A 27,604-nucleotide genomic window follows, 5' to 3' on the forward strand; every position below is an offset into this window, starting at 1 on the left:
TCAAGTTAAAATGGTATCAAACTGCATCCATTCCACAGTGCAGATGCCTCCTGTCTTAGCTCCAGTCACTGCTGATTTTTTCCAGCTAAGACACAGCTGGAACTTCAATTCCCAGAAAGCCTCTCTCCAATTGAGACTACATTTCCCATAGTGTTTAGAGAGGGAGGGGGGAGGCAACACAAAAGGCCATAGGAAGGAATCCTGGCAGTGTGTGTCTATGAGATGGGAGGTTTAGCTTTAGGGTAAACAATAAATAAAAGAGAGAAACAAAAATAAATGCGCCTACAAAGCCATGGAGTCTGGTAAGTGCTGGAGATGGGGCTGGAGGAGGGGCTCTTTGCATTGCAAGCCATCGCTTATCAAGAAACAGGGGATTTTATTGGAATATTTATAATTATTCTGTAATATATTTATATTTAAGGACTGGAGGGTCTCTTGTCTCGGATCTGAGTAGCAAGGGGGAAATGCCACCATCCCTAGGGCTTGGCTCTACGCTGTTATATAACGCAGTTTAGAACTGCGTTATATAGTCAGTGTAGATGCAGCCTGGATTGCATTGATTAATTATCCAAAATGTTTGGAACTAGCAGTGTTTAGCATTTCAGTTGTTTTTCTCTTCTCCCCGATTTTGGAAAATTTGCATATGCATCCTGCAGACCATCCACGCTGCAAAGTTATAGCAGTTTGATACCACTTCGGTTGCCATGGCTGCATTTTATGAGATGCTGGGATTGGAATTTTGTTGTGATGCATCTACACTTGAAATTATACAGTTTGACGCCATTCTTAATTGCCATGGCTCATCATTATTATGGAACCTGCCCTTTGGTGATGCTTTGGTTGACTACATCAAACCACAACTCCCATAGCAGTTAAAGTGGTGTCAAACCGCATCAATCCTACAGTGCAGATGCACCCTTAGTGAAACATCTCACCAAACTACACATCAGAAAGCAAAGGTGGCTCTTTCTCAGTCACCCAAATGGAGGATTTCAGATTTAGGAGGGTTTTCAGATAAGGGATGCTCGACCTGTGGTTATATAATAAAGCTAATGACAATGCGAGGAGTTTTTTCCTTGTTTTCTTTTTCCTTTTGAGGTTCTCCTAAAACACCTGTGAGAGCATATTTGTTATGCATATTTGTTTCCCTACAGAAACAAACAGAATACACTGTCCCAATTCCTAATTAATTTAGATATTCTTGTGTTGTCAAAGGCTTTCATAGCCGGAATCACTGGGTTGCTGTGAGTTTTCCAGGCTGTATGGCCATGTTCCAGAAGCATTCCCTCCTGACGTTCCACCCACATCTGTGGCAGGCATCCTCAGAGGTTGTGAGGTCTGTTGAAAACTCTGCAAGTGGGGTTTATATATCTGTGGAAAGTCTAGGGTGGGAGAAAGAACTCTTGTCTGTTGGAGGCAAGTGTGATTGTTTCAATTGGCCAGCTTGATTGGCATTGAACAGCCTTGCAGCTTCAAAGCCCGCCTGCTTCTTGCCTAGGGGAATGCTTTGTTGGGAGGTGTTAGCTAGCCCTGGTTGTTTATTGTCTGGATTACCCCTGTTTTCTGAGTGTTGTTCTTTATTTACTGTCCTGATTTTAGAGGGTTTTTTTAAATACTGGTAGCCAGATTTTGTTCATTTTTCATGGTTTCCTCCTTTCTATTGAAATTGTCCACGTGCTTGTGGATTTCAATGGCTTCTCTGTGTAGTCTGACATGGTGGATGTTAGAGTGATCCAGCATTTCTGTGTTCTCAAATAATATGCTGTGTCCAGGTTGGTTCATCATGTGCTCTGCTATGGCTGACTCATAGCATATGGCTGTGTCATACCATATTATTTGAGAAAACAGAAATGCTGGACCACTCTAACAAGCATGTGGACAATTCCCCCCCCAGAGCAATCATCCTGCTGAAACTAAAAGGTCTTCTTCAGCTGCCAATGGAAGAATAGCATGGAGGCTGCTAGTCTAACCTCTCTTAGGCTCCATCTGCACTATTCATTTAATGCACTTTCAAACTGGTATTGAAGAAAGTGGTTTTGCTGTGCAGATGATTACATTGAGGATTACATAGGTTGGTGATGATTACATAAACCATAATTAAGGGCTTTCTTTTGTGCACTTTTAAGAGAGTTTGTTGTCTAGCTATTGCAGTTTGAGGCTAGCTTTGAACTGCATTAAGTGGTTAGTGTAGATGGGGCCTTGGGCAAGGAAGGAAGCCTCACATTCGATTTGAATTTTTTTTAATGTGTTCTCAACGGCTTTCATGGCCGGAATCACTGGGTTGCTGTGAGTTTTCTGGGTTGTATGGCCATGCTCCAGAAACATTCTCTCCTGACGTTTTGCCCACATCTGTGGTAGGCATCCTTAGAGGTTGTGAGGTCTGTTGGAAACTAGGCAAGTGGGGTTTATTTATCTGTGGAATGTCCAGGGTGGGAGAAAAAACTCTTGTCTGTCTGAGGCAAGTGTTAATGGTGTAATTGGCCAGCTTGATTAGCACTGAATTGCCTTGCAGCTTCAAGGCCTGGCTGCATGTTGTGAAAGACAATTCCCCCCTGAGCAATCATCCTGCTGAAGCTAAAAGGTCGTCTTCAGCTGCCAATGGAAGAATAGCAGGAAAGCCACCAGTCTAAGCTCTCTTGGGCCCCATCTACACTGATCATTTAATGCAGTTGCAAACCGGCATTGAAAAAAGTGGTTTTGCTATGCAGATGATTACATAGGATGGTGATTACATAAACTACAAAGCACTGGTACATATTAAGGTCCATTTGAGGAAGAAAAGCAGGATATGAATAAATATGTTGTTATTGTTATTATTAAGGGCTTTCTTTGTGCACTTTTGTGGGAGTTTGTTGTCTGTCTGCTGCAATTTGAGGCTAGCTCAGTCTAGATGGGGCTTTGGGCAAGGAAGGAAGCCTTACATTCAACTAGAATGTTGGGGTTTTTTGGTTTGTTTTTCACCCTGTTGTCAAAGATTGAATGGCAGCCTTTCTCTTTGTCTTTGGAAAGATGTTAGAATAATTAGTTTGTAGGCCTGAAGACAGGGAAGTCTCAAATTAAGCAATTTGTAAGCTGCTCTGGGAGCCAGTTGTGGCTGAAGGGTGGGGTGTGATGGCTTTCAATAAAGATAAATTTGAAGCAATTACATCAGGAAGATCCCACTTCATGCATTCTGTCAGAGAACCAGAGCCTGTCATATACACTTATATCTTCTTTGAAAACTAGCCCCATAGAGTTGCCAGACTGAAAATTGGAGAGGGCTCCTGTGCCTTTAAAGGTGGAGTAAAAGAGTAAATTTCAACAGGTATTGCTTGTTTCACAACACAGGAAAAAGAAACACTTGTTGAACTGAGCTCTTCTGTAAAGGTAAAGGTTTCCATAAGGACCATAAGGAAGGCTGAGCGAAGCCTTCGAACTTTGGTGCTGGAGGAAAATCCTGAGAGTGCCTTGGACCGCAAGAAGATCCAACCAGTCCATCATCCATGAAATAAACCCCGGCTGCTCACTGGAGGGAAGGATATTAGAGGCAAAGTTGAAGTATTTTGGCCACATCGTGAGAAGACAGGAAAGCTTGGAAAAGATCATGATGCTGGGGAAAATGGAAGGAAAAAGGCAGAGAGGCCGACCAAGGGCAAGATGGATGGACGGTATCCTTGAAATGACTGGTATGAACTTGAAGGAACTGGGGGTGGTGACGGCCGACAGGGATCTCTGGCGTGGACTGGTCCATGAGGTCAAAAAGAGTCGGAAACAACTGTGTGAATGAAGAAGAAGAAAAGGTTTCCCCTTGACATTATGTTTAGTTGAGTCCAACTCTGGGGGATGGTACTCATTGTTGACCAAGTGGGCTTATTAACAAACGACCCTCCTCATAAACATATAGCAGAATAACTTACTAGCAGCAGTGTGACCCAGCACCCATAGCCAAAAGTGATAAAAGAACAAAAAACAGACAGACCAATGTTATCTCTTCCTTAGGAGGCTTTTCTTTATAGCAAAATGATATGGTTACTGTCCGATCAGCCTCACGTCGATACCAGGCAAGATTCTAGAAAGGATCATTAAGGAAGTGGTCTGCAAACACTTAGAAACAAATGTGGTCATTGCTAATAGTCAACACAGATTTATCAAAAACTAACAAAATGAAGTTCAACAGGGACAAATGCAAGATACTCCACTTAGGCAGGAAAAATGAAAGGCAAAGATACAGAATGGGGGATGCCTGGCTCGACAGCAGTACGTGTGAAAAAGATCTTGGAGTCCTCGTGGACAACAAGTTAAACATGAGCCTACAATGTGATGTGGCGGCAAAAAAAGCCAATGGGATTTTGGCCTGCACAAGTAGAAGTCTAGTGTTTAGATCTAGGGAAGTCATGCTACCTCTCTATTCTGCCTTGGTCAGACCACACCTGGAATACTGTTCAATTCTGGGCACCCTAACTGAAAGGAGATGTTGACAAACTGGAAAGTGTCCAGAAGAGGGCGACTAAAATGATCAGGGGTCTGGAGAACAAGCCCTATGAGAAGCGGCTTAAAGAGCTGGGCATGTTTAGCCTGAAGAAGAGAAGGCTGAGAGGAGACATGATGAGGGCCATGGATCAAGATGTGAGGGGAAGTCATAGGGAGGAGGGAGCAAGCTTGTTTCCTGCTGTCCTGAAGACTAGAATGCGGAACAGTGGCTTCAAACTACAGGAAAGGAGATTCCACCTGAACATTAGGAAGAACTTCCTCACTGTGAGGGCTGTTCAGCATTGAAACTCCCTGCCCCGGAGTGTGGTGGAGGCTCCTTCCTTGGAGGCTTTAAGCAGAGGCTGGATGGCCATCTGTCGGGGGTGCTTTGAATGTGATTTTCCTGCTTCTTGGCAGGGGGTTGGACTGGATGGTCTGTGAGGTCTCTTCCAACTCTATGATTCTATGGTTGCACTATTTACAAAAACCAAGGTTTCCACAACACAAATAAAGTTCTTTATACTTCCTTCTTTGCTTCCATGTTGGGCTTCTTTCTCATGCAAATCAACAGTTTCGCTCTCACAGAGCCTCCTCGCACACCCAACTTATACAGGAACTTCACACAGTAGCTTTACACAGCAGCCTTCACACTGGAGGTTCACACACACACACACACACACACACACACACACGGGGACTTGAATCTGGGCCTTCTCTCATTGAAGCTTTTCACACTGGAGCCTTCTCATACTGGGGCCTATGTTACACTAAGGCCTACTAACACTGAGGCAAACTAAGCTACAGGCATACCTGCTTATATTGATCTGCAGCTTTTGCTGAGTCATTGCATCCATCTAACCCTTTCCATGCTTGACTCACATTTTTGTAACTAAAAATGCCTAGTTAATTTAAAATATTCTGGCACTCATCTCCATTTCTAAGCTGAAAAGCCGGCTTCTACCAGAAATTATATAAAGGCGAAAATAATTTGCAAAGCGATGACTGGGTCCGAGACAAATTGGGAGAAGAGGACAATTTTTTTACAAAGGGTTATTTCATATCAGGAAATCAATGAGGTAATAGGAAACTTTAAAAAAGCAAAATCACCCGGAGCTGATGGTTACACAGCAGAGTTTTACAAACAAATGAAGCAGGAACTAATACCGGAATTGGCAATAGTTTTTAATAATATAATAAGAGGAGGTGAAGTACCTGAGTCTTGGATGGAGGCAGAAATAATAACAATTATATAACCTGGGAAGAATCCTAGAGAAGTAAATTCTTATAGACCAATTAGTTTAATGAATGAGGATTACAAAATATTCGCTAAAATATTAGCAAATAGGCTAAAGGATTTATTACCAAAAGTGATAAGGGAAGACCAATATGGATTTATAAAGGGGAGAAATATCAGCCATCCAATTAGGAATTTGCTCAATATTATTGCACAGAAAAAGTAAGAAAAAATAGCATTTATTAAATTGGATGTATACAAAGCATTCGGCACAGTGAATCATAACTTTTTATTTAAAAGGATGGAGAATTTGGGATTGGGACAAGGATTCATAGAGGTTATAAGAGAAATGTATTAAAAAGGAGTAGCAAAATTGAAAGAATGAAGGATATTCCAGAAAAATAGACATTGAAAGAGGTGTTAAACAGGGGTGTCCTATATCACCAATGTTATTCACAATGGCTATAGAATATTTAGCAGATAGAATTAAAAACAATGGTAGAATAACTGGATTTAGGACATGAAAGGAGGAAGTGAAAGTGAATCTGTTCGTGGACGATGTTTTAATTATCACAGAAAATCCACTGGACGCCTTGAAAGAACTGGAAGTACTGTAATATTGAAAGATTATTATAAAAACTCAGGTTTACAGATACATATGACAAAATCAGAGCTGTTGGGATTTAACCTGGGGAAAGGAATCTTAGAAGAGATCCGGAAAAGAAAAAATATACAGATTGTAAAAAACAAAATTAAATTTTTGGGAATCTATTTAACTAATAAGCCAGCAAGGATCTGGAATTATAACTATAAGAAGACATGGAATAGAATACAGCTACAAATGATTAATTGGAAGGATAAAAATTTAAGTATTTCAATGAGAATTAGATGAATTAAAATGTGTATACTTCCCAAATTATTGTATTTGTTTCGAACTCTACCACTGGAGATTTCACAACAAAAATTCAGAATATGGGATGGAGAAATAAGGAAGCGGATATCTGGAGGGAAAAAATCAAGAATTAGGTAATAAGGAGTTGTATAGATCCAATAAAGAAATAGGATCGGGAATACCGAAGCTACAAGAATACTACGAAGCATTCCAGCTGAAAGAGTTGTTGGAATTGGTAGAGGAGAAGCAAGAGAAGTGGATAAGAATAGAGAATGAAGTAAATAAAAATCGAGACTATAGAATATTTACAAAAAAATTAAAAGAGGGAATAGAAAAAACAATAGGCCCAAAGAAAATAGCATTAAAAATATGGGGGAAATGGAAAGAGAAATTGGTGCCATATTTATCAAAAAAAGCCCCGATAGATAGTTTAAGAAATAATGAGGACAGGAGTATTATAAAAAAAACTGAAACAGATAGGATATGGTTAAATTAAAGATTTATATAATGAAAATAAGGAATTAAGGGAATGGAAACAATTGGAAAGTTTAGGGAGTGGGATAAACTGGTTAACACTAAGAGGAATTAGGGAACAAATCAAGAAGGAAGAAAGTAATGAGGGAGAAAATATAATAGACAAGATATTAAAAGAGAGACTTGGTGGTAAAAATGATTAAATAAAATATATGGAAAAATGATAGAAGATAAGGAGTCTATGTATAGAATAATGGAAAACCAGTGGGAAAAGGAAGGGACCTAGGAAAAGAAAAGACAGACAAGATAGTAAATGGTTTAAATAAAATAAAAATAAACAAATGTAAGGAATTAGAACTGAAAATAATCACGAAATGGTACAGAACACCAATTCAGCTGGCACACATGATTCAGGGATTAAATCCAAAATGTTGGCATTGTGTGAGTAGGGAGGCATGGTACTCACATCTATGGTGGGAATGTGAAGAGATAAAAAAATTGGAACCAAATTCTAACCCAGATTGAATTACATACTAAAACCAAATTTGATATAAATATGCAAATTCTGTTAATAGGGATATATGGGGATAGAAGAATTGAGGATCAAGACCAAGAATTAATAATGATAATGTTTAGAGCTGCACACGCAGTAATAGCATGGAGGTGGAAGGATAAAAAGAAATGGACACTTGAAAAATGGTATAAATATATGTGGGATCAAATACAACTGGATATTATGGACATTATAGAAGCAAAAAAACCATGGTTAGACAAACAGAAGAAAATTAAAGAAATATGGACTTTATTTAGCAGGTGGCTACAGATTGTTAAACCATATGACGAAAATTGGAAGAAAAAATGGAAAAAATGGAAAGAAGGCTCATATAACAAGAAAATAAGGTTTAAGTTGTCAACAAGGAAGGGGGTGGAGTGGGTGTGGGGAGGGAGAAGGGAATGGAAAAGGGAAATGTATGGTAACTATGATTATGTATTATAAAATAATAATGATTAATAAAAATGTTCTTTGGGGGCGGGGGGGAAACAAAGAAAAAAAAGAAAAGCCAGCGTTGTCCATAGATGCCTCCTAGGTAATGTGGCTGGCATGACTGCATGGAATGCCGTCACCTTCCTACCAAAGCGATATCCATTGATCTACTCACATTTGTAAGTTTTTGAACTGCTAGGTTGGGAGAAGCTGAGGCTAACAGCAGGAGCTCAACCCGTCCCGTGGATTCTATACAACCAATAAAAGTACAATTACCCTCTCCTGCTTTCATTCTGGCAACCCTAAAGCACAGTGAGAGTAGAAGTGGTGGCAAATAATTGACCTATATGCAGTTGAAATTTAAATACTCTAAATTTCCTTACAGGAAAAAATATTTCACCTAAATACAGTAGAGTCTCACTTATCCAAGCCTTGCTTATCCAAGCCTCTGGATTATCTAAGCCATTTTAGTATTCAATGTTTTCAATATATCATGATATTTTGGTGCTAAATTCATAAATAAAGTAATTACAACATAACATTACTGAGTATTGAACTACTTTTTCTGTCAAATTTGTTGTATAACATGATGTTTTAGTGCTTAATTTGTAAAATCATAACCTAATTTGATGTTTAATAGGCTTTTCCTTAATCTCTCCTTATTATCCAAGATATTCGCTTATCCAAGCTTCTGCCGGCCCGTTTACGTTGGATAAGCGAGACTCTAATGTATGTAAATGTAAACGGAAGCTTTATCACCGTCTTTAAATCGAGATAAAATCTGCTGTGTAATAAGGCTTGTCACTTTAGGCTGGAGTGAAATAATAACAGTATATTTATTCAGGTTAAAGAGTTCAAACACACATATAGGGCAACAATATGTAATAGTCCTTTTAAATATGCCTCATCTCTTCTTTAAATAGTCAAACATTGGAGAGCATGATTGACAGCCATTACATTTCTGATCAAAAATTCCTGTCAGCTTCTTTTCCTCACTCTCCAGAAGAGCGAAATATGAAATGTAAAGTCAAGGTTGTTTTATGTTTTCCGGGTTGTGAGGTACCTGAGGATGCCTGCCATAGATGTGGGCGAAATGTCAGGAGAGAATACTTCAGGAACATGGCCATACAGGCCAGAAAACATACAACAACCTTGTGATCCTGGCCATGAAAGCCTTCGACAACAAATGCAATGTCAGTTAGAAAAACTGTTGGTCTGCATCTGCCAAGCCAGAGGCAACAACCAATCAGAATGCTGGCTCAGTTAAACAGCTGTTGCCATAGCAACCCTTTCCAGTGAATTCATTGCAATATGGAGTCTTTAGTTCATATTCTCTCACTGAGGGGACCACTTTGGTGCCCCAGGAAATATTGAAGGATGGCATTAATCGCTGTGTCCGCCTCATTAGGAGTAGTAGTAACAGTCATTTTAGTCATTGTAATAGTGTATCTTTATTTTGTTCTCGAGCCCTTGATTTAGAGAGATGCCCTTTGAACAGGTGACCTTTGAGGAAGTGACTGTATATTTCACAGTGGAGGAATGGGCCCTATTGGATTGGAAGCCAAGATCTTTATATGAGGAGGTCATGATGGGAATGTGTCCTCCCTGGGTAAGGAACCTGAGTCCATTGCCCTTTTTATGGTGACAGAGGATCCTTTCAAGCTACCAGATCTAAGCACTACGGCTCTGCATTAATTGTCATGGCAACATCCTGGGGGCTATTGGGTTTTGTAGTTTTGTGACACACTAGAGCAGTGGTTCTCAACCTGAGGGGTCCTCAGGTGTTTTGGCCTACAACTCTCAGAAATCCCAGCCAGTTTACCAGCTGTTAGGATTTCTGGGAGTTGAAGGCCAAAACATCTGGGGACCCACAGGTTGAGAACCACTGCACTAGAGTTCTCCAGTTGAGGAGTCTAAATGCCCCTCCATAAAGTGTTAATGCTGGGATTATGTAGGTGGGAGGCAATGAACTTCATTGGGGGAGCCACCCCAAATGACCCTGAACGCACCCCAAAGCAATTCAAAACGTACCTATGCTCCCAAGCATACAAAGAGCCAAATGTTTGAAGTACAGTAGAGTCTCACTTATCCAAGCTAAACGGGCCGGCAGAAGCTTGGATAAGCGAATATCTTAGATAATAAGGAGGGATTAAGGAAAAACCTATTAAACATCAAATTAGGTTATGATTTTACAAATTAAGCACCAAAACCTCATGTTATACAACAAATTTGAAAGAAAAAGTAGTTCAATATGCAGTAATGTTATGTTGTAATTACTGTATTTAGGAATTTAGCACCAAAATATCATGATGTATTGAAAACATTGACTACAAAAATGGCTTGGATAATCCAGAACCTTGGATAAGCGAGGCTTGGATAAGTGAGACTACTGTACTGGCTTTACCAAATAAGGACTTCTCTATGGATATGGCTTTAAATCTGGATATGTCTTTTTGACCATTGGTATGGCTTTTAACCCGTTTTATTGTTGTGGAAAGTGTTTTATTATGATTGTTTTATGATGATGTTTATATTGCTTATTTATTGTTCAATTTATTACTTATTATTTTTGAGGCATCGAATGGCTGCCTTCATGTTGTGAGCTGCCCTGAGTCCCCATGGGGAGATGGGGCGGGATATAAATAAAGTTTGATTGATTCAGAGCATCTTCACCATGTTTTTGGACCTTCTTGGGCTACTTTAAGCCTGGGCCACTTTAGGCCTTGGAGGTCACTTTGTGTTTAAAACAGAATAGAATAGAATAGAATAACTTTATTGTCATTGTGCATTGTACAACAAAATTAAATGCTTTCCCCAGCACACGTCACAAAACGACACACCCATCCCTCTACACTCCACCCACCCACCGCACAGCCCCCAATGCCACATCATTGTGATACTATGGAGTTCAATATAGTTACATCTCCAGGATAAAAGCTATATCTCAGTCTGTTTGTCCTTGTCTTTGTCACCCTGTACTGTCAGCCAGATGGAAATAATTAAAAATAATAATATGCTGGGTGAGATGGATCCTTAAGAAACAATATAAGTCTTCTCCAGGTCCTAAATTAGTCCAGTGCCCCCTCCAAAATGTGGTGTAAATGCCCCTTACACATTTAGAGAGGAGGTTATACTTACACATTCAGGAGAAATGGGACTAAAATTAGATTTGGGAGACCACAAAATGGGCGGAGGCAGCTCCATTCCATTAGTGATCTACACTTTGTCTACCTTGCCTAGATGACTTGAAAGTGTGTGTGCTCTCATGCGCGCGCACACGCACACACATTTTAGATAGGGTTTGACACTGTAGAGCGTGAATGAATGGATGATAACAGGCTTTCTTAATTCATACAGGTGAAAACTGGCTCAAGAGAGAAAACGAAGAGGACACTCCCCAGCCAATGGATCCTACAACAGTGGATCCTGGAGAACTCCCTGAAATGCTGTTAGAGGAGAGCACCGATTCCTTGGATTTTGAGCATCCCAGTGCCCCCCGAGGAGACTTGGAGGCACCTGGGGATGCCTTTGCTGGGCCAATCCCTTTGAACTATGAGAATGGCCCCTCGGGGATCCACCTGGACGACCGGCCATTCAAGTGCGACGGGTGCGGCAAATCCTTCCGCCACAGCTCTAGCCTTTTGACCCACCGGCGCCTCCACACGGGAGAGAAGCCTTACAAATGCACTGACTGTGGGAAGAGCTTCAATACCAGCTCGGCCCTCATTGTCCACCGCCGCACCCACACAGGGGAGAAATCGTATGTCTGCTCGGACTGCGGGCGGTGCTTCAGCGAAGGCTCAGTCCTGATCAAGCACTGGCGCATCCACACTGGGGAGAAACCCTACAAGTGCTCCCTCTGCGGCCGTGGCTTCCGGCAGAGTTCTCAGTTGCGGGCCCATGAGCGAACTCACACGGGGGAGAAGCCCTACGAGTGCCGGGACTGTGGGAAGTGCTTCAGCACCAGCTCCAACCTCTCCGCCCACCAGCGGACCCATACGGGCGAGAAGCCCTACATCTGCACCGAGTGCGACCGTCGCTTCGGCCACAAGTCCCACCTCATCTCCCACCAAAAGACCCACACAGAAAAGCTCCACACGTGTTCCGATTGCCCGGCCAGCTTCCGCATGACCCACCAGCTCCTGGTCCACCAGAAGTCTCATCAAGAGGACCGGCGTTATAAATGCCTCCTGTGCGGGAAGACTTTCAGCTACAGCTCGGCCCTCCTGGCCCACCAGCGGATGCACACAGGGGACCGGCCTTTCAAGTGCCTTGAGTGTGGACGGAGCTTCATCCGCAACTCAGACTTGAACAAGCACCAGAGGATCCATACGGGGGAGAAGCCCTACGAGTGCCCTGAGTGTGGAAAGAAGTTCAACCAGAGCTCCCACCTGGCCAGCCACCAGAGAGTCCACTTTAAAGGGACTGACACAAATCCAGACACAAACGAGGATGCTTCAGTTAAACAAGAAACAGAGTCATCCTGAGGTTACAGTACTCAGAGCTGCTACTGTTATAAGTTATGAAAGTTGCACATAAAACCACTATTTGGTACCAATGAGCACCAGGGATGGGGAAGTGTGTCTGTTTTAAAATATGAGTAAACATGCAGAGCATTGCACAAAAAGACATTTTAAAAAAATGTATGTCGCTCTATTATGGCAAAAACAAACTGCTCTGAGGCTCTGATTTTTCATCAAGGGAAACTTGAGTTTTGTGCCCTCTAATGCCTTATTCCAGGGAAGGGCAAAGCATGACTTTTGGGTTCGTGTGTCCCTCAAGCATGCTTTGTGGTCCTCAGCACCTCCAGAATCCCCATACTGCCTTTTTCTGGCCCAAAAGAAAGAAAGAATGGAAAGACACTAGGCATAAAATTTGCCTTATAAACTTATTTATTTATTGTGTTGGAAACGAATTAAGAATAAAGTTACAAACAAAGTTAAAAACTTGGTATTATACTAAATGTGCTTTGGCCAGAAGCTGGCCACTCGGAGTGCCTCTAGTGTCGCTGTAAGAATGTCCTCCACTGTGCATGTGGCAGGTCTCAGGCTGCATTGTAGTAAGTGGTCTGTGGTTTGCTCTTGTCTACACTCGCACGTCATGGACTCCACTTTGTAGCTCCATTTCTTAAGGTTATCTCTGAATCTCGTGGTGCCAGAGTGCAGTCTGTTCAGCACCTTCCAAGTCACTCAGTCTTTTATGTGCCCAGGAGGGAGTTTCTCATCTGATATCAGCCACCGATTGAGGTTCCGGGTTTTAACCTGACACTTTTGGACTTTTGCTTGCTGAGATGTGCCTGTGAGTATCTTTGTAGATCTATTTCTTGATTTCAGGTGTTGGCATTCTAGCTGATATCCAATTGGAGGATGGGCTGGAGATGTCAATGCCTTGGTCCTTTCATTATTGGCTGCTACTTCTCGATGGATATTGGGTGGTGCAATACCGGCTAAATAGTATAATTTCTCTAGTGGTGTAGGGTGTAGTCATCCTGTGATAATGCGGTATGTCTCATTAAGATCCACATCCACTGTTTTAACGTGGTGAGATATATTCCGTACTGGACATGTGCATTCAGCAGCAGAGTAGCAAAGCACAAGGGCAGATGTCTTCACTGTGTCTGGTTGTGATCCCCAAGTTGTGCCAGTCAGCTTTCGTATGATATTATTTCTAGCACCCACTTTTTGCTTGATGTTCAAGCAGTGCTTCTTGTAAGTCAGAGTATGGTCCAGAGTAACTCCCAAGTATTTTGTCTTATAAATAATCTGCCTCTTTTTAAGCAAAACAAGAAAAAAAAATAACCACCCATTGTTGAGAACCAGAAATGGGCTTCTAGCCACTTTGGGATTTTTGCCTTTTTAAGTAATCTGTGAAGTTCCCAGAGTCCTGGGGCATAATAGTGGCCACTGACCTGCCACATCTGCCTTATACAAACTTGCCTATATTTGTTTTGCATAATTTTCAATTGTCTTCAAGTCACAGGAAAAGGCAAAAGGACATTCAAAATCTTGAGGCATTGTCTTTGTGACAGTTAGAAATCCTGACTGAATTCTGAGATCTTGCCAGCCATTGCTTTCATGCATAAAGGCTCTCTGTGCTTGTAGGAGGGTAAACACTTGATATTTTAAATAAAAGAAATAAAACATCGAGATTCCCGGGGTGCTGAAATTTGTGATCTGTGTAATACGTCTTATGCAAGTGTGCAATGCAGTTTTGAACTTTATATTTAAGACAACAAAGGCAGAGTAGTGATTTGCTTGTCTCAAAATCATTTTGGTGCAGGCCTACACTTTAGAAATATGTAGTGAGTGAAAGCCAGTAGTCAAACTAAAGTTTATAAGGGAAGGATGTTCCATATATGGCAGGATGTCTTAAATGAGCGTCAGATCACTGAAGGCACAGAGAAAGAAAAAATTATACTGGAATGAGCCTTTTTTTTGTTCACTTACATCCATCCACTTTCTGAATGAAATGAACACCAACTAGCTTTTCATAACCACATTCTGCTATAGGTTTTTTACTGTATCTATTAGATAGAAAGCAAGATAGAAGGCTAATCTTAACAAGGAAGAGGAATAATAATTTTAGAAGAAAACTGTGAATGCACACAACACATAGTTGTTGCCGGTTTATTGCAGAATCCAGATACTGATCCTCCTGATATTCCAGATAAGCTGTTGTGTTTCTAATGGGCTGTTGGATTATGACCTTTTAGGATCGCAACCTAATGGGGATTATGACCTGTTAGGATCATAACCTATTGGGTAGCAGACTTTCAAAAGTGTTCCTTTAGTTTGTTGGGTAATGGAAGTTCCCTGGGCATCTTGTTTCTATTCAATGCTTTCAGCGGACAAAGACTGAAGTAGACTTCTTTAAAATAACATGTTTGTTTTACTCATAACTTCATGTATTTAAATATACAGGTATATTTTTGTCAGGTTAAACTTAAAAACATTTAGGTCTTTAACTTATAGTCTAACAGTCTCTTCAAAACTATATTGCTCTGCACAGCTCTCTTTCATAACAGTCCACTTCCAAGGAACTCAAGTCTCAACTGATTTCTAACTTCCTACATTGGCTTCTGCATTCTTAACAATCTGAAAAATGGTGAAAGTATTCCTCTCATTGTAATACCACTTCCATCTTGCTTGGATTCCACTTCCGTTCATTCAACTTCAGCAAACTCAGTCTGTTTTTCATATTTTGAAAATAGAGTCAAAAGTTCCCAATTTCTTAGTTAACGAACTACAGAGCTGTGCCACTGCTGATATAGAACTCCAAATCTCGACAGTCTTACACAGCGGGGTAAGAATATCCAGCTGTCAGCATATGATTTCCAGATTACTTTTTGCTTTGTTTAGTAGTATTTCCATTTCTATTGAATCATTGATGTTTTTGTTTCCTCTGAAAGCAGCTTTCAGAAGAAGTGCCTAGGAATGAGTACTTTTCCATCTTCCCCATACTCTGCTGGATGAAAACATGTCAGGAAACATTCAGGTGAAATCTCCTTTCCTGTTATTTGAACCCACTGCTCCTAATCCTAGTTTCCAGGACAGCAGGAAACAAAATGATTAAAAGATCAATTTATGTGATGACTCATGGGCCTTGTAGTCCTGCTCATGACATTGTGATGCCTGATGAAGAAGAAAACTTGGGTTTTTTACCTTCCCAGTCAGAACTGGAATCTTCCCAGCCAGGTTCTTCCCAGCCAGATCTGGGAACCTTGCACCTGCAAGAGAGTTGTGTTCCAGAAGTATGTCAAACAAACCCTGAGCCTACATCTCCTGTGTTTTCTCGCCATGAGTTTTGTAAACAACAGAGAGGTTTGGAAGCGGCCTCGCGCAGGAGTGCTAGAATAGCTGCTAAGAATTTAGCCAATTAAGCCTGCTTTCCGTGAGAATCTTTAAGGAGTCAAACATCTGGTCTCAGAGATTAGCTTTGTTTCTGGTTCCCAGAGAACTGCTCTCGGCGGGAAAGTTAGACTCTATATAGGTGTTTTAACCGCGAAGTAACTTCGCGGAGTCAATTCGTCAGCCTCCGGAGCGAGTTGTGTCTGGACAGCGCGCTCCGTTCCAAGCCTCGTTCCTGTTCAAGCCTTGTCCTTGTTCTCAAGCCTTCGCTCCTGCTTCCCAGCCTTGTTTACCTTCGGACCTTGCCTCGCCTTCCAGGACTAAACCTTGCCTTGTTTCACGGATTTTACCAAGTAATTCCACGGACCTTGTTCTTGTTCCTCGTTACCTTGTGTCACGATTCAAGCCTTGTTTTCAAGTATCAAGTTAATTCCTAGCCTTGCTCAAGTTCATGGACTAAAGGACCTCGTCATCTCCCCTCACCTTGCCTGGCAAGGTGAGTGTTTCGGTTACTGGATTACAACTTTGGCCCTTAATATTGCATATTGGACATTGTTTCTTGGACTAATTTTGACCTTTCCTGAAAGGTCTGCTTCTGGACTAACTTTTACATTTGTTTTTACCAACTTTATATACTCCTTCAATAAAGATAGTAGATAGATTCTGGCCTCTGTGTATGGTTATTGGTGCCTTGCAGCCTGGGTCCTGACAATTTATTTCTATGCCTGTAAAGAATGCAAAAGAGGAAACCTTCCACAGACTACAAACAAAAGTATGTAGCAAATTGATCCTCAGTTTAAAATGCCCACTTCACAGTTCTCCATCTTGAGGACTAGAAACACGTTCTAATCTACTTTGGAGGATATGTCAGATTTTGATCTGCACACTGTAATACGATGACATACACATTCCATAACTGCTTTACAACAACAATAACAACAACAACAACAAAAGAAGGAGAAGGAGAAGAAGGAAGAGAAGAAGCAGCAGCAGCAGCTTTATGTATATCCCGCTCCCCAAAGGTACTCGGGTGGCTTACAACAAACAAACAATTACAGTAAATAATATAATACAGACAACAAACAAATAGTATAATACAAACAGAACTTTTATTAGAGACATCACATCAAGGTATGTAAAAAGGCATGCAAATTACTCTATTTTAGTTTCCTTAGTTGGAAAATTTGAAGGCCATTGTGTACAAGTGAAACAGCCATTCTTCAGGTGATTGGAGGTGAATATATACCAATGAAAATACCAACTTTAAAGTGTAAGAAAGAGATGGAAAGTAGTCCAAGGAAAGGAACATGGCTCAAAACAAAGAGAACAGTTTCAACCAGAGTTGAACTCCCAACACAGCCAGTAGTTTTAAAGTTTGTACAAAAAGGTAGAGTAGGCATGGGAACATTGTCCCCTCAAGGTGTTATGGACATCTGTCAGCCCAAGGCAGCACAACCAACCATAGGAGACTGTGGGGTCTGTAGTCTAAGCACCTGGAATGTCCCCAAATATAGACATCTTAAGGCAGGCATGGGCAAACTTTGGCCCTCCAGGTGTTTTGGACTTCAACTCCCACCATTCCTAACGGCCTCAGGCCCCTAGGGGTCTGAGGCCGTTAGGAATGGTGGGAGTTGAAGTCCAAAACACCTGGAGGGCCAAAGTTTGCCCATGCCTGCCTTAACACATTCGCAGGGGCTTCTCCTGCAGAAGTCCCCTTAAAGGTACAGGCTGAGCTGGCACTCTGGACCTACCCAGAACCAAGGATAGAGTCTCTCTTGCTTGAAAGAGATGTGTGAGAACCTGAAAATGGGGGCATCCAGATCTGCATTGGAAAACGTCACCCAGCCTCCTTCACAGTCTAGACACACCTGTATCATCCTGGGGACCTTGGCCAGAGGGAGCGGGGTCCATTGGGAGGTGAGCGCTCGGAATTGGCCCCAGCACTGCTCCACCGCCCAGACGCCTTGTTCGGGGCTGAGGCAGAGGGGCCCTTTCCTCTTCACAGACGCTCTGGCAACACCGACTGCCCAGCTTTGCCCGTGTTCAATGGCCACTGTCCAAGAGTGTCTTCCTGTGTAGAAGCCCACACAGCCCAGCACAAAGGGCTCTAAATCAAATCTCTCTGGGTTGTTCGGCAGAGCCTGTGGGTAACCCCAGTGCCTTGCTGTCTTCCCGTCCGGAGAAAGAAGGAGCCTGGTGTTAGCCGTATGGGGATCCAGAGTCACGCTTTCTAAAAGAAAAAGAAGAAATACAGATTCAGAGCAACAATTAACAGTTCAAAAAAGGAAAGAAAATTATTTTCTTGCACCAGGACTTCTTAAACTTTTTCTCTTTCTGTCCGAGAAATTTTTATGACCCTAGGTATACAGGTATGGAGCCCCGGTGACGAAGTGTGTTAAAGCACTGAGCTGCTGATCCTGCAGACCAAAAGGTCGCAGGTTCAAATTCCGGGAGTGGAGTGAGCGCCCACTGTTAGCTCCAGCTACTGCCAACCTAGCAGTTCGAAAACATGCAAATGTGAGTAGATCAATAGGTACCGCTCCGGTGGGAAGGTAACGGCCCTCCATGCAGTCATGCCGGCCACATGACCTTAGAGGTATCTATGACAACACCGGCTCTTCGGCTTAGAAATGGAGATGAGCACCAACCCACAGAGTCAGACATGACTGGACTTAACGTCAGGGGAAACCTTTACCTTTATACAGGTACAGAAAATAGGTATAAAAATTAAACATTTATTGATAATAAATCAGCATTTGCAAGATTTGCTAAACAGGCTGATATTCCCTTTTGTGGAGTACAGCTGAAGCATTTCCTGCAGAGTACGTTATAAACACTGCCAATTGTTGACAACAGATTTGTGTATATGAGTGCCATTCAGAAACAGGTTGATTGTTGCCAAATTTTTCATGACCCCAACACCTACCAGCTTAAGCGGCTGAGAGGGGAAAGGAAAGGGCCTGAGGCTGTCAGGAATGTTGGGAGTTGAAATCCAAAACTCCTGGAGGGCCAAAGTTTGCCCATGCCTGGCCTGAACAATGTTTTTTTTTTTTGTAACAGTGTCACTTTTGTGTTGGCAATAAGGATACTTTGAAAATGAAGTGGTTCTCCCTTGAATCCTGCTCATTTTGCATGCCGGCAACATGGCATAGTTATCTGGTTAAAAGTTTCCCCTTGACATTTAAGTCTAGTTGTGTCCGAATCTAGGGGTTGGTGCTCATCTCCATTTCTAAGCCGAAGAGCCAGTGTTGTTGGTAGATGCCTCCTAAGTCATGTGGCTGGCATGACCGAATGGAGCATCATTACCTACCCACCAAAGTGGTACCTATTGATCTACTCATATTTACATGTTTTCGAACTGATAGGTTGGCAGAAGCTGGGGCTACAACAGGAGCTCACCCCATCCCACGTATTCTAACCACCGACCTTCCTGTCAGCAAGTTCTGTAGCTTAGCAGCTTAACCCACTGCGCCACCGCTGCCCCTAGTTATCCAGTAGCTTGCAATTAAGACACAAAAGGGATCCTCACATTGCTAGTCTCTTGAACAAAAATCCCTTTTCTCCCAAACAAACAAACAAATGCAAAAACACACTTACCTTCTGTGCTAGTTTTTTGTGCATCTTCACATGTCCGCAAAACTTGTAGGTGATCTGGCTGTTCCTCTGGCAAATCATTCTGGCAAGATGTCCTCTCCCTCTTGAGTTCAACTGCCAATGATTCTGGGGAAAAGAACATGAAATAGAAATTATGTAGTTCCTATGGTATGGAAAGAAATGTTGCAATTTTGTTTAAAAATTACATCATGGGTTGCTGTGAGTTTCCCAGGTTGTATGGCCATGTTCCAGAAGCATTTTTTTCTGACGTTTTTGCCCACATCTATGGCAGGCATCCTCAGAGCTTGTGAGGTCTGTTGGAAACTAGGCAAGTTAGGTGTATATACCTCGTATCTGTGGAATGTCCAGGGTGGGAGAAAGAGCTCTTGCTAATCAAGGTGGCAAGTTGCAACATCCACACTTGCCTCAAACAGAGAAGAGTTCTTTCTCCCACCCTGGACATTCCACAGATATATACACCCCACTTCCCTAGTTTCCAACAGACCTCAAAACCTCTGAGGATGCCTGCCATAGATGTGGGCAAAACGTCAAGAGAAAATGTTTCTGGAATATGGCCATACAGCCCAGAAAACTCATAGCAACTCAGTGATTCTGTCCACGAAAGCCTTCAACAACACATACGTCCTTTTTAAAAAGAAAAATGAAAAAGTAGCTGCAACATGATGTGACAATTTAAGTCATTATTGAGAGTTAATGATATCATTTTGGAGGCCCTTTGCAATCATTTGGGAAATCAGCACCCTGGAAGTCCTCCTTGCTAATCTGTCTAGCTGAGATAGATTTCTATGAAAACTAAATCCCTTTTGCTCTTTTAAAAATCTGAACTAAAATCCTGCCATATGTGTTAAAAATCCAGCCACAAATCCTCAGAATGTCCACCCACTGCCCTAATTTAGAAAGATAAATTTGATTATTTTAGTGGGATTAGCTCAACTAATTCCTAGTGAATCTATGATCTCCTTTCAGTAAGTGTCTCAGGATAATATGGATTCCTCAAAGAGCTGGACACTTTTTCAGTACTCTACATATACAGTACTCTAATACAACTGTGATTAGCAGCAAGGACTGGTGGCAAGAACCACAAAAATGGCTTGGAGATGATAGAATATACTACATGCGATGTAGTTTTAAAAGGGTCTTCACTTTGTCTGCTTTCATGGCAGAAAACAAAACAATCAAACACCAAGCACCCAAATAATAACTTTCAGCTTTTTCAAATTTGTGCTCATGCTCATAGTCTAGGCTGCATCTATACCAGGCATGGGCAAACCCTGGCCCTCCAGGTGTTTTGGACTTCAACTCCCATAATTCTTGGCCTCGGGCCCTTTCCTTTTGAACAGGGTTATATGAGCCTATACTGCCATACAACCCAGTGCAAAGCAGATATCTGGATTTCATATGACAGTGTAGAAGGGGCCTCTATATAATAATACACTAGTATAATTGTATATTACATGTTACATGCAATATTACTAATAATATTGCAATATAGTGGTATAGTACAATATAGTATTATATAATGCTTATATTGTGCTATGCTAATAATATAATTTATTGTATGTACATATAAATTGTAAGCTGCCCTGAGTTTCCTTCGGGGTGAGAAGGGCAGGATATAAATGTCGCTAATGATAATAATAATATTGGTGATATCGCCCCTAGGCTGTGAAGGCCAAAAATCTTTGTAGAGCTTCAATCACCAGCGTGTTTGCCATAGACCCAGAAAGACACCTTCCTTAATCCTGTCTTACCTTTAAATTTCCTGATGTTTTCTCTTAAAGCAATGCTCTTTTGAGATATTGTGTTGATGGCTTGTTTCATATTAGGAGGGCTTTTCACTGTTTTCAGTATTGCTTTTTCACCCCTAGGGAGAAGAGACTCTTCAGACCAATACATGCAGAAATATATGACGCTGTTGAGCGATCTTTCCAAATATGAAGAGAGCAAGGGTAAGGGAGAGATGCTTGGCCATTTTTTGACTGCCATTTAGGGTCTACACTGTCAAATTAATTCACTTTGACACCACTTTAACTGCCATGACTAAATGCTCTGGAGGACAAGTACCTAGCAAAGGAATAGGTGGAGTCAGCAGCTGCAACAGTGGATTAGACGGCAGTTAGCCTAAGTAATCTGGGGAGATTAGTCCTTTACTTACTGAATAAAGAAGGTCTTTAGCATTCTCTGCCAAAAAGTCCTGATTTGTCAGCAAACTACAAATTCCATAGCTTTGAGCCATGGTGGTTAAAGGGCTTTCCAACTGCCTTGATTCTACAGTTTAGGTACACCCAAAATCACCTGTATCATATACAACACCATTCACATTGAATGTGTGCACTTCCAAAAGTCAGTAACAACAACAACAACAACAACAACAACAACCACCACCACCACCACCACCACCACCACCACCACCACCACCTTTATTTATATTCTGCTCTATCTCCACAAGGGGACTCAGGTTGGATTATAGAACTCATATACGGCAAACATTCAATGCCGTTATACAGTAAACAGAAAACTACTATCCTGGGTATATGAAAAGGATGTATTGTGAGACTAAGGTTGAATCTGTGCAAGAGCTAATGATGGGAGCAGAGAATGAGATATTTTTATAGTACTTATTACAGACTAGGCAAAGTCAAGTAATATCTGAACAGTAAAAAAAAAAAAAAAGCAGCATACCGGGTGTAGGTTTCCTTGAGATTCTAAAGAAACCAAAAAGACAAAAACATGAATTCTACAGCGAATGAAGATATATAAATTATACAACAATTATCTACTAGCCCTCTCCAACTTACAATGAAAAGCAGTTGCAGGAAAACCCCGCAGTGGATAATGTGGATTTTGGCCCACATTTATACAACAGAAAACAACAACAACAACAACAACAACAATTTTGCCCATGACAAAAAACTGGTGAAATCACAAGCCTCTGGGACTTCAAAATTCAGACTGACAAGAGCTTTGGAGCACAATACTCCTGACCTCACGATGGACACAATGTTATTCCAGAGTGTTTTATTTTTAATCGTGTCAGAAGCGGACATACTGCAAGCCACTTCTGATATGAGAGAATTGGCCGTCTGCAAGGATGTTGCCCAGGGGACGCCCGGATGTGTTACCCATCTGCTGGGAGGCTTCTCTTATGTTCCTGCATGAGAAGCTAAGGCTGATAGATGAGAGCTCACCCTGTCTCGCAGATTAAAACTGCTGATCTTCAGGTCAGCAGTTCAGCCAACACAAGGGTTTAATTTATTTCGCCACAGCAGCTCCTTTGGCGGATTACCGCAAGCTGGCATCACTATCAGCTGATTGAATAAAAACCTTGGTGTCTTCTTCTTCAACTTGTGAGGTTTATTTTAGAAAATCCAGCTTCTTCTTACTCACTAGACACAAGGACTCACAATGGCTGATCACCAGAGTTGGTTGCTGCTTCTTGGCCTTGGCCTCCATGCATCAGATTTCCATATCCACGGCCCAGATCTCACTAACCACGGCCATTCTAAATTGCTCTATTTTAATTATTCCAGGTGAGGTCTGACCAAAGCAGAATAGAGTGGGGCTATGGACTACCTTTGATCTAGACATTATTTATTTATTTATTTATTACAACATTTATATCCCGCCCTTCTCACCCAACAGGGGACTCAGGGCGGCTTACAATAAAACACACATATAAAACCTGTACAATACACTATAAATCAGTTAAAAATTAACTTACATAAAACATTCATAAAACGCCTTATAAAATACAGATAGGTGTGTTCAAGTTTAAAAGACTGGGTCTGTCAATTGAGTTCCAGCGTACATAGTAGTAATTAATGCTGCTGATTCTTATTCGAATCAGATTATCCTCCTACTGATGCAGCCTAGAAGCATATTAGCTTTTTAGGCTGCATCACACTTTGGACTCATGTTTGGCTTGTGGGATACTAAGACTCCTAGATCCCTTTCACATGGACTGTTTTCAATCCAGATGTCATCCAACCTGTATCATTTTTTCTACCTAAGTGTAGTACCTGATATTTCTCCCTAATGAAAATCATTGTGGTAGTTTTTGCCCAACTCCTAAACTTGTTAAAGTCATTTTGAATCCTCATACTATCTTCTAGGGCAGTGGTGGTGAATGTTTTAGAGAACGAGTGCCCAAGTTGCAATCAAAAACCAGCTGTAAGGCAAATGTGCAAGTGGTGAGTGGGAGGAGGCAACGGCACATATGCCATAGGTTTCCCACCACTGTTCTAGGGTATTACTTACCCTTCCAGAGCCCCCAGTGGTGCAGTGGGTTAAACCCTTGTGCTGGCAGGACTGATGACTTGAAGGCTGGGTTGCTGACCTGAAGGTTGCTGGTTCGAATCCAACCCGGGAGAGAGTGGATGAACTCTCTCTATCAGCTCCAGCTCCATGCGGGGACATAAAAGAAGCCTCCCACAAGGATGGTAAAAACATCAAAACATCCGGGCGTCCCCTGGGCAACAGACAATTCTCTCACACCAGAAGCGACTTGCAGTTTCTCAAGTTGCTCCTGACATGAAAATAAACCTATCCCTCCATTGATATAATAAAGGTAAAGATTTTCCCCTGACGTTAAGTCCAGTTGTGTCCGACTCTGGGGGTTGGTGCTCATCTCAATTTCTAAGTCAAAGAGTTGGCGTTGTCCGTAGACATCTCCAAGGTCATGTGGCCGGCATGACTGATTGGAACGCCATTACCTTCCCACCGGAGTGGTACCTATTGATCTACTCACATTGGCATGTTTTTGAACTGCTAGGTTGGCAGAAGCTGGAGCTAATAGTGGGCGCTCACTTCGCTCCCTGCAAGTTCAGCAGCTCAGCGCTTTAACACACTGCGCCACTGGAGGCTCCTTCCACTGATATGTTTACGAAAAATATTTTATAAGGATTTTGAAATACATGGTCATATATCATTTTTGGCCTATGTGCATTAATTGGTGGTCATTCACCTTTCATCGGGAGTTCTGTAAGGGCTCATATGTGTGTCCCACATAAAAATCCAATAAAGACCAAGTCTTGAAGTTGACACACAAACTGTCACCTGCAAAAATTCAGCATCAGGCCTCTGACAATCCTTCTCCAGGTCACTGATAATGCTGCTGAGAAGAGAAAAGGTACCATCAAGTTGGCTAACCACTTCCTCTTGCTCCTTTTGCATCTCCTTTTCTAGTTCATCCAGCTGAGCCAAGAAATGCCTCTCCTGTTCCTCCAGAAACTGATGCAGCTGCCAGTACTCCAGCACAATCTTCTCTCTTCTGACCTTGAGGTCCTCCTGAATGAAGGAATAACATGATCCAAGGGGAAGGGAGGAGAAGAACAGAGTAGTAAAATTGGATTTTGACATGCCAGATTTGTCATGTTACAAAGGCAAAGATAGAAAACAAGAATTATAATTTGTTCGTACATTAGCTGTATTCTTTCTTAGGGAAGTCAGATCTGCCCATGTTCTTTATGCCTCATCTCTCCATTAAACCAGGGCTTTTTAAACATTTCCACACATGACCCCCTTTGGCCTGAGAAATGTTTACATGAGCCTGGGTATCTAATTATCTAAAATAGGTATAAAATTCAAACATTTACTGATAACAAGGCTTGCTAAACAGGCTGGTTTACCCTTTTTAAGAAGTACAGCTGAAGCATCTTCTCCAGAGTCTACTGTAAACACTGCAAAATAGCTTCTGTAAATGTCTAAAAACAGCCAATAGCTTTCATTCAGAAACCTTTTAATGTTACCAATTTTTGGGACCCTACCATTGAGCTAAGTGGGGTTCATTTGGAGTTGGTACCCACAATTTAAGATGCTGTCACCTTGACTACTGTAATATGCTCTGCAACATGTGCCAAATACAGTAGTAGTCAGATTGTTGTTGGATATAGGCTTTGGAGATATTATAATTCCTGTCTTTCAGTGCCTTTCAGTTTCCGAACAAGGTCAATTCAAGATACCAATGTTGATAAACAATAGCCAAAAGATTGTGGATCAGGATTTTGGAAAGATGAACTCCCCCCATATGAGCTTGCCCCAAAACTGAGATGCTTGGTATAGATCAGGAGCCAGCACATAACAGGGCATTATCTGCACGGAGCTAAAACAGTTAAAGTGGCGTCAAGCTGCATTCGTTCTACAGTATAGATGCACCCTTGGTCTATTTTTATTATTTCATTTTATAGAAGAACTATGCAAGCATTTTCATAATTAAAAAGAACTACAAAGTATGACATAAAATGTATGGAGGAAAAGTTTTTTATTTTCCCAGTTTTATAAATACACTTACCAAACACTCTGCCATTTCTTTTTCTCGTGCCAACTTCAGTCCTTGGACAGTACTTGCTTCTCTCTTCAGCTTCTGCAGCCTGATCTCAATTTCTTGCTAAGCAAAGAATATAACAAGATAAAAGCTAAGGGCAGGTTTCACCCATTATTAGGCCAAAAAATGCCTCTCAATACTCAATTCCTTTGCTTATAATAAAAGTCAGTTACAGTGCAACAAAAAAAAAAAAAAAACCAACAAGCTGCCATGGGGACTGAGTTTTAGCACACACAGCAGGTTCAACCACCAGCTGCAACAAATCTTGTCAATCAAAAAGTTGACAGTTCGAAGTCCGGGTCAGGGTGAGCTCCTGGCCTTTAGCCCTGCTTCTGCCTACTTAGCGGTTTGAAAGCAAAATGTGAGTAGATAAAAACGTACTGCTTAAAAGCAGGGAGGTATTTTAAAGCACCCATAAGGAAATGCCAAAAAATGCTGGCAATTCGATCAAGGAGAAGATTTACAAACAAATGCTCTTTAGCAGGGAGATGGAGTGACAGCACCTCCCCCCGGGCTGGTGGCCAGAACCGAACACAAGCTTCCAAGATGCTGAAGATGGGAAAAGCCTATATACACCTCTATGTACAATTGTCTATCTTGTCCATGTATAAAATGGCCCTGAATGTTTGCCGCATATTATGTTCTGTGATCAGCCCTGATTCCCTTTCGGGGTGAGAAGGGCGTAATATAAATACTGTGAATAAATAAAATCTATACTGCCTTCGACAACACAATGAATAATGCATATTGGAAAGTTAGTAAAGAAGTAGGAATCTTTATCCACATGTGCCGGACTTGTACTATAGCAAAACTGTTTTGGAACCATGCACAAAAGTCCTAACGCAAACATTAAAAGCCACAGTTCAACTAGACCAGGAACTATTTTAATCAAAACTGCAAAGCGAACAAATCGTATGCCATTTTAAACATTTTAAGCAGAATGCAAAAACAGTTAAATAAACTTTCCCCATGTTTTTATGACAGAACCAATTAGGAAATGACATTTATAACCCAGGAACAAAATTCATGTTAGATGGTAAAATCTGAGAAAAAAGTTAGCAGTTTTAATTTCATCTTTTTAATATAAATTCTGTTTCTGGGCTGCCTTCTTGGGTCCCAATTTTGGGAGAAAGCGGGGAGTATAAAATTAAAAACAAAACATAGTCCAAGATGACCTGCAAATAACATGTACTGCCAAAGACCAAAGTTCATTATCAAAGCAGAGAGATTCATTGTAGTATACAAGTATGTCAAAATTGATGTTCAGGGCACCATCTAGACTGCCACATAATGCAGCTTGAAACTGCATTATATTGTCAGTGTAGACAAGGCATGGGCAAACTTGGGCCCTCCAGGTGTTTTGGACTTCAACTCCCACAATTCCTAACAGCCGGTAGGCTGTTAGGAATTGTGGGAGTTGAAGTCCAAAACACCTGGAGGGCCCAAGTTTGCCCATGCCTGGGGTAGACTCATATAATGAAATTAAACTGCATTATGTCTACAAATGGGACCAGAGCTTCTACTCAATCACCAAAACCCACTTTAACTGACATGGCTCATGCTATGCAATAATGGGAGTTGTAGTTTTACATGGCTCTCTCTGCCAAAGAGTGCTGTTGCCTCACCAAAGTACAGGCAACAGCACTCTTTGCCACCGCGGTGGCGCAATAGGTTAAACCCTTGTGCCGACTAATCTGCTGACCCGAAGGTTGCCGGTTCGAATCCGCGAGATGGGGTGAGCTCCCATCTGTCAGCTGTAGCTTGCGGGAACATGAGAGAAACCTCC

General features: G+C 41.6%; 2 protein-coding genes across 3 annotated transcripts in view; one reads left to right on the forward strand and one right to left on the reverse strand.

Moving 5' to 3' along the window:
• The first annotated feature begins 147 nt into the window (after positions 1-147).
• LOC103277984 (zinc finger protein 239) lies at positions 148-14,182 on the forward strand. 2 transcript variants are annotated; one of them, XM_008105472.3, is made up of 3 exons: positions 149-302; positions 9,502-9,643; positions 11,392-14,182. In XM_008105472.3, exon 3 carries the CDS (start codon positions 11,439-11,441, stop codon positions 12,519-12,521), a length of 1,083 nt encoding a protein of 360 aa, XP_008103679.1. In that variant the 5' UTR covers positions 149-302; positions 9,502-9,643; positions 11,392-11,438; the 3' UTR covers positions 12,522-14,182. The 2 variants fall into 2 exon arrangements, with proteins under 2 accessions (XP_008103678.1, XP_008103679.1); XM_008105471.3 differs by lacking the exon at positions 9,502-9,643 and having other exon boundaries at positions 148-302.
• A 2,789-nt stretch (positions 14,183-16,971) lies between these two features.
• LOC100566415 (zinc finger protein RFP) overlaps positions 16,972-27,604 on the reverse strand; it is a 28,900-nt gene continuing 18,267 nt past the window's right edge. The window contains exons 8-13 of the mRNA XM_062969340.1: positions 25,786-25,881; positions 24,552-24,782; positions 22,179-22,201; positions 21,248-21,360; positions 19,479-19,601; positions 16,972-18,111 (exon numbers count right to left, since the gene is read on the reverse strand). Of these exons, the coding sequence (XP_062825410.1) occupies positions 17,597-18,111; positions 19,479-19,601; positions 21,248-21,360; positions 22,179-22,201; positions 24,552-24,782; positions 25,786-25,881 (1,101 nt within the window). The 3' untranslated portion in view covers positions 16,972-17,596. The remainder of the gene's footprint in view (positions 18,112-19,478; positions 19,602-21,247; positions 21,361-22,178; positions 22,202-24,551; positions 24,783-25,785; positions 25,882-27,604) is intronic.

Source organism: Anolis carolinensis, chromosome 2 (assembly GCF_035594765.1).
Source record: "Anolis carolinensis isolate JA03-04 chromosome 2, rAnoCar3.1.pri, whole genome shotgun sequence".
Lineage (NCBI taxonomy): Eukaryota > Metazoa > Chordata > Lepidosauria > Squamata > Dactyloidae > Anolis > Anolis carolinensis.